This window comes from Onychomys torridus, chromosome 6 (assembly GCF_903995425.1).
Source record: "Onychomys torridus chromosome 6, mOncTor1.1, whole genome shotgun sequence".
NCBI classification, from domain to species: Eukaryota; Metazoa; Chordata; class Mammalia; order Rodentia; family Cricetidae; genus Onychomys; species Onychomys torridus.
In genome coordinates, this window is record NC_050448.1 from 37950689 (window position 1) to 37965672 (window position 14984).

A 14984-nucleotide genomic window follows, 5' to 3' on the forward strand; every position below is an offset into this window, starting at 1 on the left:
GCTACTTAGAAAACACCATGATTTATTTCTGCACGAAGTTGGGAAGAGTAACTGGCCTCAGAACTTATGTTCCTGGAGTGGAATGGTCCTGCATTACCCTTCCTTTCAATCCTTCAGTGCTGTTTGTTCAGGAACCAATTCTATTTTATGGAAAAGCAAGCTTTGAAAGATAATTACATGTGTTATAGACCCAAGCATTACAAGCTAATAACTTGACACCCCCCCTTCAGTAGTTCTATTCAAATTGCTTTGTTTTCTTTAAATTCTTCAGTTGTGAGCAAACTGGAATTAATTTTGTCTTTAAGTGTTTCTCTTTTGGTCCTAGAAAAATTTTACTATTGTTCTTAATGTGAGGTTCCTTCCAGTGAATAGGTTAAGAAGGACACATCCCTAACCCAGCCAGGACACACTCACAGCACACACTCTTCTATCGGCATGAAAATTGGTGCCTCTAATCAAAGGGTAACCTGAAGGTGCTGGCTAGTTTTATGTCAACTTGACACAAGCTAAAGTCATCTGAGAGGAAGAAAATGCCTCCGTAAGATTGGCCATAGGCAAGCCTGTAGGCATTCTCTTAATTAGTGGTTGATGTGGAAGGATCCAGCCTGTTGTGGGTGGGGCCACCCCTGGGCTGGTGGTCCTGGGTTCTACAAGAAAGCAGCCTGAGCAAGCCATGGGAAGCAAGCTAGTAAGCAGCACCCCTCCATGGCCTCTGCATCAGCTCCTGCCCCCAGGTTCCGGCCCTGCATGAGTTCTTGGTCTCGACTTCCTTTGATGAGGAACTGTGATGTGGAGGTGTAAGCCACACTGAATAAATCTCCCTGTCTGCTTTCCCTGTCCATTTGGCTCTTTTAATGGGCTTACTGAGGATGGGTGGCTGACCCTGGCTTGAGCCACAGCTGTCTATGACCCCCAAGTTTGAAAACAGCAAGGCCTGCAAAAATCAAAACAAAGCACCTTCTGGTTGAATCTAGTCAGCCCTCACCCCAACCCCTGCCCTCTTCTTGGCACTCCACATGCCCCCATTTGACTGACATTTTTCAGTTCAAGCATTTTAATTGTTTTTGGATAGACATGGTTTACCAACCGCCCCTCCCCCTTCACAGGATTCTAAACATATTTTATCAAGATTCCACCAATTCTGAATTTGTGCATGTTGCCATGGTAAGAAGGAAATAAAATTTGATGCAGTGGTACTATAAATAAAATACCTTTCTCCTTAGGTTCACTCATTGTGTAAGAAGCCAGGTCGCTTGAGTATTACCTTCAGCAACCAAACCCTCTGGAACTCAACCCTTTCTTTAATCCAATGAAAAATGATAAGGACAGGAAAGATGGACACATTCTGTCACTAGAGAGCAAGAATTGAAAGGTTTTCTTTTTGTGCCACTGGTACAGTGGTACTTAGGAAGTGTCTTTGCATAAGGAGCTTAGCATTGCAAGTCCCAAGGCCCCAGGCTGGTAATATGAGTAGGAGAACAGTGTCAGAAATGGTACGCGTTCTTCATTGAGCCCTGGTGACAATTCCCATGCATAACTGTTAATGGCCTGGCTTTCCTCTCTGCCACCTGGAACCCACAGTTGATCTAACTTCTCTGGCAGAGTTTGCAGGTATGTTGTAAAAACAAATTAGATCATGCTTGCAGGGTGTAACCTTGGTGACTTAGTGGCAGAGCGTAGTGAGTATGCTTCATTGGTTATTTTCAAGGTTGGATTTCTTCCCATCAGGCTCTCCAAAGGGAAGATGTAAAGAGAGAAAATGGTACCATTGGGATGGAAGCAGGCGCTGCCAGGGCTGCTGTGGGAACGATTCTGGCAAGACCTAAATGACTTTAGTCCCTTCTAAAGCTCAGAGCTGATTTCTCTTCCCACCGGCAGGTATAATGATCACGTGAACCTCCTCAGGCTTTCCAGATGGTGTTAAACTCAAACTGCTTTATGTTCTCACTTAGGTATTGGAGCCTCACACTAAAACTTGTACCTTCAAATAGAAAAGTAACAGGGAGGCTTCAAAATAGTGCCTCGCCTCGTGGGTAGCTGGCTGCTTCCTGCAGGGTCTGTCAGTCTGGTGGGCTCTGATGGGAGCGCCATCCTTTTTTTTTTTTTTTAAATCTCACCCACTGAGCTGTGACACTGGGACAGAAAGATGTGTGTGTTTTTGCAATCTCTGCAATTTTATCATGGAGGAAGAAAAGACTGACTTGGGAAGACAAAGGCAGAGCTACAGAATGGGTTTCTCCTCAGCCACAGAACCCAGCTGTCAGGCGGCATTCAAGTTGCCTTCTGAACTTAGAAGCCTCTCTTCTGCTAGGTTCTCCTCATCGGTGTGTACACATACTATTTAGATCTATTGCATCCACCCTGGACAGGATCCACCAGATGCCCTGAAAGCAATACACACTCAGTTGCACAAATATGGGTCTCATTCAGTGCCATGATGCCTTGGAGCAGAAAAGGAAGGGCCCTGGCTGTGAAGGGTCTTTGAGCCAGTGGCATGTCCTGAAACCTTTTCATTTTCTTTCTCAAGCAAATGCCTGCTTTGCAAGGTGTTTCCATTCCAGGCTAGGATGTTGTGAAATATTTGACTTTGGGGTGGACTGAAGTCAGCGCAGATGGGTACTTGGTAAGCACACGTCTAAACACCACTGAGCTTGTTCTAACAAGGGTGAAAAGTGTTGATACCTGACAGCTGTGATCTACCTGTTGGATGGAGGCAAACACTGTAGAAAGCATGTGGCCAAGGACCTGTGATTCATGAACTCGTAACAGCTTTAGCTTTAAACTACTCAACTGCCATACATTTTAAAGCCCCTGCTGCTGTCAAAATGTTAGAACCCATCACAGTGCATCTGTAGCAAATACTAACGGTTGTAGAAGATCAATCTGCATTTACAGCTGATTTTGAAAGTGCTAATTATAGCATACAGTTCCAAGAACTAGTATTTCTATATTTATAATTTATTGGAAAATGACTGGCATGAAACAGCAGAGACTGTGAGCTTTGAGTGTAGATAGAACAGGACTCACAACCCTGCTCTGACATGTAACTAATCAAGGCTTTGGGACAAGGTCCTCTAACTCCCTGTGGCCTTTCTAATCTCTTAACTGAATGGTTGTGCAACCAACTGGATTTAGTTTTGAGTTATAAGTGGAACAAGATGTCATTGCTAGGAGAAAGTCTGGCAAAACTAAGAACGAAGCCACTCCATAATACACCCCCAACTACTATCCACCAGGGGTAGTGAGGAATATACATAAGTATGTGTGCAAAATTACATCAATTCTTCATGAGCTGAGAATTGTTTTTGTCCTGATACAGGGAGATGTTATGGGAAGAATGAAAAAAAAAAAAACCACTCATGTAAAATCAACTGTGTAATGTGCGTGTTTTGTATATCCATGTTTCAGAAGCTTAAGTAAGATGACTGTCAGCCTGTAGCTGCTCTATAACACATTAAAAAAAAAAAAACCAAACTCCAAGTGCATCACAGAAACATCATCATAAACGTCCTCAGGGTTTCAGGCCATTAGTGTACAATTTGAGGCAATTTTCACTGAGGGCACATTTGCAGGCATCTCCCTGAGGAAAGAACACTGAGTCCAAAAAAGAAGGATGAAAAGTCACATTAGTCACTTTCCCCAAAGCTGGAAGCATTTTAGATTTGATTTCAATGTAGATCTTAAAGTGACCCCAGGCAGTCTCCAGCCTCTGCCCTACTTGGAATTGGCAAGCAAGCCTTTGGATGGCGCCCTGTGGTCTCCTACATCGTGCCCTCTCCCCAGCAGGAAAGCTCTTCTTTTTCCCCACTATGTGCTGTGTGCGCTCAACTTCCTTTAAGGTCCTTGAAAACATCCCCTTCTTATTAGAGGATATTTTAGGCTCTGCAGGTAATTTTCTTTTAGAGCATAGTTTAGTGCTGGATCCCTGCACATTCTTGACTCTGATGCACCCTACCTCTTCGTGGTGGCATTTTCTCTGATGTGGTCCTGTTCCTCAGACCAGCTTAGCAGCTGCTTTGCAAACACCTGTTCAATTTTAGCCTCTGATAAAGCTGGCAGCTTGTTCCCAAAGCCTTGTAACTGTTAAAAGGGAACAAAAGGCTGCCCACCTCGACAGCACTGATGAGGCGAGGATATGCTGTTTCTCATAGATTCTGTTGAAATAGCTGGCTTCCCCGTTCTTCTCATACCATGGATTTAATCACAAAGCCAGAAGACTTTATTTAATTTCCTCCTTCCTTTAGAATGGTAATTGTCATCTAGGAACAATTCTGCCCTCACTCCCAGGGGACATCTGCAAATGTTTTGGGGGGTCATGATGGGGGTAGAGCACCTGGCATCTAGTGGGTGCTGCACAAGAACTTGCAATGCTCAGCACAGTCCCACAACCATAGACAAGTATTCATAGTACCCAAAGATGGGAAGCGCTACATGGGCAGAGGTTGCTAGCCCTCACTGACTGTTAGGATCACCTGTGAGATTTGAGTTCATGTGTCCGGTGTCCTTCAGACGAAGAACACTATTTGGGGTTCAAATGGCCTTTCACTTATAGAAAGAACTCCATGCAAAATGAAAAGGCAGGTACTCTTGTTGAAAACTTAGCAATGCAGAGCTCTGTGTGCCAATACAAGTCCCTCACTTATGAAGTTAGCGCAGTTTGAGGAGGTCCCAGGCATCGATAGTTTCCAGAGCTTTCTGAATGGGCTTAGTACGCAGTCAGGTTGATATCATTGCTAACTAGCATTTATCACTTGTATTGTTCTAAAACAGCAGTTCTCAACCTGTGAGTCAACACCCCTCTGGAGGTCAAATAACCCTTTCACAAGGGTCACCTAAGACCATCGAAAAACAGATATTTACATTATGGTTCCTAACAGCAGCAAAATTACAGTTATGAACTAGCAGTGAAAATAATTTTATGGTTGGGATCACAACATGAGGAATTGTATTAAAGGGTCACAGCCTCAGGAAGATTGAGAACCCACTGCTCTGGAATAATCAGCATATGCTTCCTGTGGCCCACATAGGACTCATTTTTGTATTGGGACACAGATCCTCCCAACTAAGTGATGCTGAGTGAGCCTAGCTGACTGAAGCATTAGAATGCTATTCATTGACATCTGCCAAAAATCTCATATGTGCACAGAACATTTTGACTTTCCATAGGGATTAAGATTCACTATTCTGTTTGCTTCACACCATCCTAGAGCTCAGAGATTGGGAGCGAGTCATTAGTTATCCGTTCAGAAGGATAAAACTGGGCAGGTCTGGTCCCTGCTGAGGACTCCAATATCTGTTACTTTTCTACCTCTGTAGGACCTACCTTGCCTTTGCACCAAGGCTTCTAAACATGGGAGGGATTGCCCATTGCTGGCATGTGATATAGAAGCCAGTGGCATGAGAAGAAAGTTTTAAAACAAACGTTTATTTAAATGTATACAAGGGGAAAGCAATTGCTTCGTTTGTATCACCACAGCAGTAAAGGTTAGAAACGATCTTAAAACTGGGTTGATTTAAGGAAAAACATCAATAGTAGCACAAGCGATGTAGGGGCGTGATGCAAGTTATGAACTTCAATACTGTGAAAGAGCCTTGTCATAAAAGATGAAACCCGAAAATTATTGCATTTTTGTGTTCCACCCTTGGAACTTGATCTAGCAAAATTTCTCCATGTTTTGCAAAACAGAATCTTAGCACATTGCTGAGATCTGAGACATATAGAATGTTAGACCATAGATATGCAGTGATTATGTATGGCTAACAGAAAAGCAAAATACGGAAAAAGAACCCTTACCTCCCCCTGAGTTTTCTTCAATATATTTATTGAAGTCTAAAGTGAACCCCAGCTTTTCTAGAAAATGTGATTAGGGACTTTATGACTATAATCCATCTGTTCTCATCCAGGATGTATCAAAGTCTAGTCTTTACCATTCATGTAGTGGGATTCTTTGCGGCCATTAAATGCACTAAAGGCTGGATTCTTACTAGCACACAAAGATAAATGAGAGAAAGGTTCCAGGAGAGTAACATAGGGTTACACATGAGGAAGAAAAAGAGAAGAAACATTTCTGAAAAGACAGACCACTGGGTTATACAGTTAAGGAACAATAAGGAAACTTTCAAAACTCATTTGTGCATAAAAGCTACCAGCCTGCCATGGTCAGGTGCTATTTTCTTGATGTCATCCAGACACACGCATGAAATGCTGGGTTTGTGAATAACACACACATAGTAGCAGGACACAGGTAGAGTGATGGGTGAAGCTATGGTTTTGAAGGCATCTTGTGAGAAATTCTGTACACATGAAGTGGGAACAGGAGAACTGACGGGCAGGCTAGGTGGCTGAGCAGGGCCTTGTTTGCCACCAGGATTGGGAGAGGATGCACATGGGCACCTCCATTGGAGGGAACTACCTTCCAGGTAGTGTCATGGTTACTCCAAAGAAGCGCTGCTTTCCACAGCCCTTGCTTCTCCCGGGTGTCAGGATGAAAAAACCATGTTGCAATACCTCCTAAGCAACTTCGGTCCGTGGTCTGAGAAAAGTGCCCTTTCACTCTCCATCCTTTATTCTCAGCTTGTCCATGGTTTGCTTTCTGGCTATCAGAAGTTGTATATCCCCTGAGCTGAAGACGTTTGTGACAGGCATATCAAAAACGGGGTCCACATTCTAGTATTTAAAAGAATACTAGAATACAGGAAGCATATGTATTCTCATTTGTATACATAAAGGATTGGGAGGACACCAACTGCCTGGCAGTACTGGGGCTGTGGCTACCTGGAAACTTCCATCCATCTGTGTATTTCAAATACTTTTTCAATAAGTGTTCACATGTGGCTTTCATTATATATAATTGGTAGGCATTAAAATATGTGAAATAAAGTATGAAGAGCATAGAATTGGATGCTTCCATTTAGATCCTCAGTGTGTGTGTGTGTGTGTGTGTGTGTGTGTGTGTGTGTGTGATGGGAGAAATTATACCAAAGGTACCAAAAGGGAAAAGAGGTTCAGATTTGAATTAACATAGACACTTTTAAACATGGCAAATACTTGCATTCCAGTTATAGAGTTGAGAGTCAAAACACACTAACCTGCAAGAGTCGGTCACCCTCAGAAGTGTCCTTACCCCACTGCAAGTAGCCAACATCACTGCGTGTCAGGACTCCGTGTAATGTTTCCTCAGACCTTCCTTTCTCGAAGCCGTTGAAGACATTTGGACTTGCTCTCCCAGTCAAGATCATGTTTATAACTGCCTAGATTGAATATTTTGTTAATATTTATGCTTTAGTAGCAATGAAATGAAACCATTTTCTTTAAAAAGTATTACAGAAATGGTCTGGGATGCAGCTCTTAAGAGCCTAGATTCAACCCTTAGCACAAAAAGATTAAAAAATCATTTTAAATGCCCATGTTTTACTAAAAGGAATGCAGCTATGCAAACACAGTCCTAGAAAAGCACATGTGTGATATGAAATTGGTAGAATTAAAACCACATTTTTAAAAAACATTTTTCCCGAGTCTTAACCTAGAACTCATCCCTCCCACCTACTTACTAGTCAGGTTTTCTTCCTTTATGTTTGTTTTAAATGTTTCCATTGTTGTGACTTAGGAACATGGAGCTAAAATGTTGTATGCCTTCTGTTTTGTCAGATCTTAGGGACACCTGGTGAGTCTTGTCAAGGCATCTCTGTTTCTGAGATCTCTGGCGTTTGTGGGTAATCTGGGGGAAGGACTGTGGAAACTAGAGGGCAGGGTCTGATAGCAGTATTTGTTCTTTCAAAGACAGCATGAAGAGGTTTTGCTCAAGAAGAAAATGGACTTACTTAGAGAGCAAGCCTGATTCAGAGTCTACAAAAGAAACAGTCTTTCCTCCTACCTGCCTGCACAGGATGCTTCCAGCACGAGACTGCAAGAGATGAGTGGTGGTGACATCCAGGTCCTTCTGAAGCCTGCAGGATGAGGGTAGCTGTCAGCGTCCAGCTTGAAACAGTGATCATATCAGGGAATACAACAGGAACAAGGCTAGTGCCCCTTGCTCATGCCCTTCATGTTTCTACATATCCAAGGACTAGGACCAGGGTTTCAGGGGTGATGGAGAAGCTACAGTTTGGATGGTGAAGTAAGGAATAAGTGGTAAGGAAGGAGGAAGAAGACACATACATGTCCTACAAGAAAATTCCTGTGTATGCTCTAGATGGATTCCAGGCTCACTAGAAAGGAGGCTTGTCCTATACGACCGATGTTTGCTGACAGTGTGACACATGACCACACCAGCGAGTGTTGGCTTAAAGCAGGACTGAACAGACTCATCAAGTGGAAGCCAGAGTGGCTGCAACTTTGTTTCTTGGCTTAAAGATCAGAGACCAGGGGTTGGTCCTACTCTTGACCATTGGTCTGTGGCTCTTGTCAACTGAGAGAAATACAGTGCTGAGATGGAAACAGTATGTGTTCTTGAGTTGACTTATTCAGAGATTGGAGGGCATGCTCTCTGTAAATGACACGTAACTGAGGATAGTGCTATTCAAAGTATAGCATAAGAGAAGGTGGTATAGATTTGAGCATTTAAATTTTAGTAGTAGCTAAGCATGGTGGCACAGTGCTATAATCCCACCTATCTGGGAGACTAAGGCAGAAGGATGATGGCAAATCTGAGTTCAACCTGGATAATTTTGTAAGAACATTCCTCAAAACCTAAAATGAAACATTTTTAAGTGGCTGGGCATTGTAGCTCAGTAGTAGAATTTGCCTAGTGTTTGTGATGCCCTGTGTTCTAATTTCAGCATGCATGCACATGCACACACACGCACGCACGCACGCACGCACGCACGCACAATTTATGGTGATGCATTTATTTAAATACATGGTTTTAGTTGTTAATCTTGGGGTTAAACGTTAGGCCTCATACATGCGAGTCAAGTGCTTTAGCACTGAGGTAGATCCTTAGTCCCCTTTTGATAAAACCATGACACACATATGGAGTCAGAGGACAACTTGTGAGGATCCATTCTCTCTCACACTCTGAGTTCTGTGGCTCACACTTAGATCCCAAGGCTTGGTGACAAGCGTCTCTTACTTGCTGTCCCATCTTGCCAGCTCCCTAGCCCCATTTCACTCCTTATTTTGAATTAAAACCCCACTAAGTTGCCCATTCTGGCCTTAAACTAACCCTGTAACCCAGGCAGACTTTGAACTTGTGATTCCCTTGACTCAGCCTTCTGAGTGACTGGGTTTACAGGCCTGTGAAGGCAGGTCTACTACATCTTTATCATAGTAAATGACTCAAAGAATTTGCTTATTTATTAATATTGAAGATACTAATGGGAAGAATATTAATGTTTAGAAACAGGTCTACACTTAAACCCGTGTTGATTTAAATGAACTCACTAACCAAGTAATGACACAGCCTGTACAAACATGATTGTCACAAAAGACAAGTTTCAGGAACACTGCTGCAGGTCTTGAAAATCTTCCTGCCCAGGAGCCCCTACACCTTGTCTGACTCTCAAAATCTTGTGTTTCTTTCAGAGTCTGGAAGAAAGCCTGCCTCTTCCATGAAACTACTGTGCATTCTGGAGGACCCTTCCTCCTCTGGAATCCACTAGGACTCATTATCTCTATGTCACTTTGGGATGTCAGGTGATGCCTGGCTTTCGTCTACTATTTCTGGGTATTTTTGCTGTCTTCCCCAGAGTGGAACCCACAGAAGATGAGCCCCTCATCATCTCTTATTATACTTTCCATGGTGCCAAGAACAGAGCTTTGCATAGCATATACAAAAATTAGACATCTGAGGGTTTTTTTGTGCATAATAAGATATTCACAAAAGACACCTTGACTACTCATACAGGTGAATCAACTAAAGAAAAAGACACATGGGCAGAAGACCAACCACTGGATAAAATAGAGAATGAGAATAGTTTCCTACCAAGTTCACATCTATGTGATCCCAACCCTGTTGACAATGCCTGCATGGACATTTGTGAAATTTACCTCTCAAATGTTCTGGAGAAGACTAGGCTGTAGAGGAACAGGATGACACCATGGCTTCTTTCCCCTTTGAACTATGAAAAACAAGACCGACACCTTTGTTTAGAAGCACTGTGGATAGAGGGCACACATGTGGGTATGACTTCAAGGTCTTAGGTCTAAGAACAGACCGCCTCCTTCTTAGTTTCTAGAAGAGTGAAGGCTCTCTTCTTCCCAGTCACTCCCTTCTTCTTCACTTGAAGGTCACCCATGGGCCAACATTCTCTTGGTCTTCAACTTAGCCTTTCTTTCTTCTCCTTCTACTTAGTGATTCTCTTTAAATCATGGCTAAGATGGAGGACCCTTGGTGCCACACTGAGCTGACCTGCTTTGCTGAATGTCTTTTCTAGTTACCCCACTGAGTTCAGAAGCAGCAGGGGACTCACAGAAAGAGCTTGACATTGACAGTCTTCATCAGCATCTTTAGTTTTAGTATCCTTTAGTTTTATCTGCAACTTTCACAACTACTATATTCTCTTCCCCTAACCCCCGGGATTTGTTGCAAAGGTTTAATGGAACAATGTATGGTACACATCTTGGTTCTTGGAACATTCTACATCCATAGACTCTGTCCCTCTTTAAGGCTGTTCTACCTAGAACTTTCAAAAGGTAATCTGTGACCCTGTCTGATCAAATCCAATCCTCTCCGGGGCTAGCTTTATCTTAGCTTTCTCCTCACTGCAAAGCAGCCCCTTTGCTGGCTTTCCAGGTATCCAGGCCTAAAGCCTCCTTTGAAGGCACAGCAACAGGAAGGCTTTTGACAAGACACATTTCGTTTTCTTCATGGATTAGCATGTCTACATGTATATCTGTGTCCTGGTAGAGCACAGAACCCTCAGGCCTGAGAACGAGTTCCAGAGACATAGGCAGAAGACAGGACTTCAAATGAGTGTTCTTCGGGGTATAAGAGATATGGGAAGTGTGGGGCCTGAGGCTAACTGGAAAGCTGTTGTGTATTAGTTACCTCACTGCTGCTACAATACCACACACAGACTTGGTGGCCAGAAACAACACTGAATTATTATCTAAGGCTTCAAACCCAGCATGTGCACAGTTGAAATGATAGTTACCAACCTGGGTTCTAACGGAGTTCCTAGCCTAACCCCTGGAGTATGCCTTTTTCTAACTTGAAGAATCTGTCCTCACCTCTTCTTCATGCCCCACCACCTAGTCTTTTCTCTATTCTTATACCTCTCTAGCCTTCCTACCTCCTTCTTCCCACTGGTAATGACACTGTGGTTAATTAGGCACACAGTACAATCCAGAATCCTCCCCCATCTCAAGATCCAGAGTCATACCTGTCAAGTCCCTTTTTACCAGGTTTAACTGTCCATCACCCTGTCAGCTCATCTGTTGGGATTAGCAGCCTGTCAGTTAACTGAAGATGTAAAAGAATGTAAGTTCAGTGTCGCCATCTTTTCTGGGACAAGTTCTGATTCCACAATTCCTTTGTGGAATTTCCCGATTGTTTTTTGACATGTACAGATTCAGATGTGAAGAGGTGTAAAACTAGGCAGGCTGGCGCTCAGCTCATGTGAGACAGTGTATTTGATTTCCTAGGGTGGCTCTCACACTTTATCAGAAAATTGAATGTCCTAAAATAATAGGAATCCATATGCTAACAATTCTAGGAATTGGAAGTTTGAAACCAAGGTTCAGAATAGGGCAGTGCTCTCTGAAGGCCCTGGGATGGGACCCTTCCTGAATCTTCACACATTGCTTGCCGAAGCTATTGGCACTTGTTGGCTCACAGGCCTATTACCCAGACCTCTCTCCATCTCAGCTATGTCTCATGGCACGCTTCCCATGAAGCACTCTGCAAATTTCCCCTTTTACAAACTATCAGCTATTGAATTCCAGCTCACCTGATCCAGTCTGACCTCTTCCGAACTTGACTACATCTTTAAATGACTACATTTTCAATCAAGGTCGCATTCCTGGGAACTTCAATCTGTGTTTTTGCAGGGCAGGAGGAAGGGGCCTAGGACCTCAGCATTTCACTTGATTGAGGAGGTGGGGTGTGGGGAGGTGTCAGCTGACAGCGGTCATCCTCCTGCCCACAGGCAGCCCTCAGAGGTCTACGCTGAAACCTCTGTCTAAATAAAATGGGGTACAGGACAGATGCAATTGACAGTAAGTAGAATTTGAACAAGGTCTGTTGATTACAGTCTTGTAGCCAGAAGGTTTCTCTGGTCCCGCCTGGAAGGGAAGCTCCCCTCACTCCGGACATGGTGCCTGCATCTCCTTAGTGTGGCTGTGGTCATAGCTAGCTTGGGTTGGCTGACCCAGGTGGCCCTCATGCCTCCCCACCACACTGCATAGTCCTCATGGACTTAAGACATTTTCTAATCATGCCTGCCCAATTCTTAGTTTTCGATGGGGGAAACATGTTTGTAGCCTCAGCTCAGATCCCTGACCGAAACCCGCTCTGCATTACTTTAACCAAGGTAATCTACAGTGTGGATATAAGTACCCATGCCTAAATTCTCTGCCTCTATTGCCTTTGCAAGGAGTTTTATAAATCTCTGTTCTGCCCATGTACTCTGCAGCTCATGGCTTCAAGGTTAGCCTGCTAATTATCCTCTGCTTACACCAGAGGTCTTTTGTTCTTTAGAAAATCCTGTTTCACTTTCTTCTCCTCTATAGAAGAGCCTTTAAAAAGCACCTTCCACTTTTCTGCCATTCTTATCCACTACTTTGTCCCCCCTTTACCCAGGCTGGAGAAGAAGCACTGCAGAGGAGGATATTGTGAAGGTGCCCTCAGAAGAGGTGAACGGAAGCTGCCTTTGCAAGGCCCCACACCACTTCAAGTCAGTGTGACCTGTCTTTGACACAGCTTAGTTTGCCTCCATTTTTGTTTGCTATTCACGAGATGAGGTAAGCCTGCTTTAACGCTTTCCTGCCCTCCAAGGAAATCCTGGTAACTGGCCTGAAAGGTGCTGTTTTCTAGGATTGATTAGCTGAAGAAAGGAGGCATCCATGAGTGGCTGCTGTGTGATCTGGCCTCTTTCCAGGCTGTGAGGAGGGAAAGGCAGGCTTGTCTGTCTCTTGTTCTGCCCTTCCTTAGCCCTCAAAATGACCTGGTTTTCTTAACAAGCACCATTAGAAAAATGCTTTTTAAAAAATGAAGATCTCGGTAAGATCAGTTCCACATAAAGGGATTACCTCAACATTTAAACACTTACACATTGTAAATGATCATAGATGAATTTCTCAGTGGCTTCTTTCTCTGAAAATTCAAACAGCTGGAGCTATAGATGGGGAATTGAAGATAAAATGAAAAGGAAGATGAAAGGCATCCCTCTCTAAGAGATATCATTTCACTGTTATTACCTAAAGGGAGGTTTTTGTTTCATTATAAAATCACACTGCAGAAAAACTGACATCAAACACAAGGCCACATAAAACATACATGGTAAAGCTGGGTGGTGATGACATCCCTGTTATATCCCTCAATTTGAGTCACTATGATATCTCAAATCATAAAACCACGAGCAGGTATTTTTTTCCCCTGATAGAGTTTAACTGTCTTTATGATAACAGGTAGAGAAATGCAGCTAATACTGACTTCAGAGGTGGATTTTTGTTGTTGTTGTTGTTGGTATGCATCAAACCCAGGGATTAGCAGAACATTTTACCACTAAGATATTCTAAAGTCCACCAGACCAAACGCAGTAGCTTCTTGACTCAAGTGAACTTTAGGAGGAATTTGCTATTTTGGCCACCAGTCACTACAACCCTTGGTGACTGCATCCTCTGAAGGTATCTTTGGCTCATTCAGGTCCTCAGTGGGGCTGGGCTTCCACAACCATGTCATGTGCACACTCAAGCTCCACTGGCTCTTTAGCTAACACAGTGGCTGGAGGGCACCTTACCCTCTCAATGAAATTGTTGCTGGAGTAGACAGGAATCGGAGTGCTATGGATGTCTCCAGTGACAAAACAGATGATGGCCTTCTGAGCTGCTCCTGCAGTCCAGAGGATGTCAGCCAGCACGGCAGCTAGAGCTTGCTCCTGCTCACGCTGGCTTAGGTTGCATAAGCTGCAATGCGGGCAGGGGCGAGGGAAGAAAACAATGGAGTGAGCAAGCTGGCCTCTGATGTTTATGTCCTTATCTGAGTATGGCGGACAGCCTACTGGCTTCCGTCTCGGCCTGCAATGTGAGGGTGTTGCAGGACAGTATGATCTTTCTGCTTGGGCTATAACTGCGGTCTTCATGGCAGCACATTAGTTCTCTCAGCAACACCAGCCTGTCTCATCCTATACACTCCCCTGTTGTGTCTCTGAACTCCAAAATGGCTCACCCTGAACGTGCTGCCAACTAACACAGTCACTTTTCAAGTCCAGTCCCAAACAATCCTTGTGGTTTCGCCTCCTACACGTTTACTTTGCAAAACCTGTTCCCAGATGGAACCCCAAGGACCCCCTGCACATTTCATTCCCGTGCCTTTCCCTCTTCTGTTTTCACAACCCTCTTTCCACCTGCTCATGTCTTAAAGAGGTCCACGTCAGCTCACCCTTGGCCATTGCTCACCTCACTCAGTACTTTGCATGTATTACCTCATTTAATCCACAAAAGTGCTCTATGGCAATACTAGATTTGTTCCTATTTTAGAGGTGAGGGAGTGACAAACAGAGGCTGAGTAATTCAGGCCATCTGGGTCCTGAGTCTCTGCTTTTTACTACACAACTCAGGGCATCAGTGTGCCCTGAGGACCTCCAGCTTCTCGGGGAAGAGGGAACAATCTTTATTCTGCTCCCCCCCCCCCAAATGTTAACATTTGGCTCACAGAGAAACCCTGACAAATGCTTGTTTGTCTAGCTCTTTGATGGAACAGAACTGCAAAGCCCGCACAGACTGAATGACAGAAAGACAATGTGCTTATCGGGAGGAGAGGGGACTTGTGACAGGGAAGGTTCAGGAAGGCTACATGGAGCAGGGCTCCCAGAGCAGTGACTTA

At 43.9% G+C, this 14984-nt stretch overlaps 1 protein-coding gene across 1 annotated transcript in view; it reads right to left on the reverse strand.

Annotated features, from left to right (window-relative positions):
• The window catches only part of Mindy4b (MINDY family member 4B), a 34101-nt gene that overhangs the window by 6509 nt on the left and 12608 nt on the right, over nucleotides 1-14984 (reverse strand). Inside the window, exons 6-10 of the mRNA XM_036189955.1 lie at nucleotides 13900-14065; nucleotides 13210-13275; nucleotides 9989-10059; nucleotides 7875-7947; nucleotides 7090-7251 (exon numbers count right to left, since the gene is read on the reverse strand). Of these exons, the coding sequence (XP_036045848.1) occupies nucleotides 7090-7251; nucleotides 7875-7947; nucleotides 9989-10059; nucleotides 13210-13275; nucleotides 13900-14065 (538 nt within the window). The remainder of the gene's footprint in view (nucleotides 1-7089; nucleotides 7252-7874; nucleotides 7948-9988; nucleotides 10060-13209; nucleotides 13276-13899; nucleotides 14066-14984) is intronic.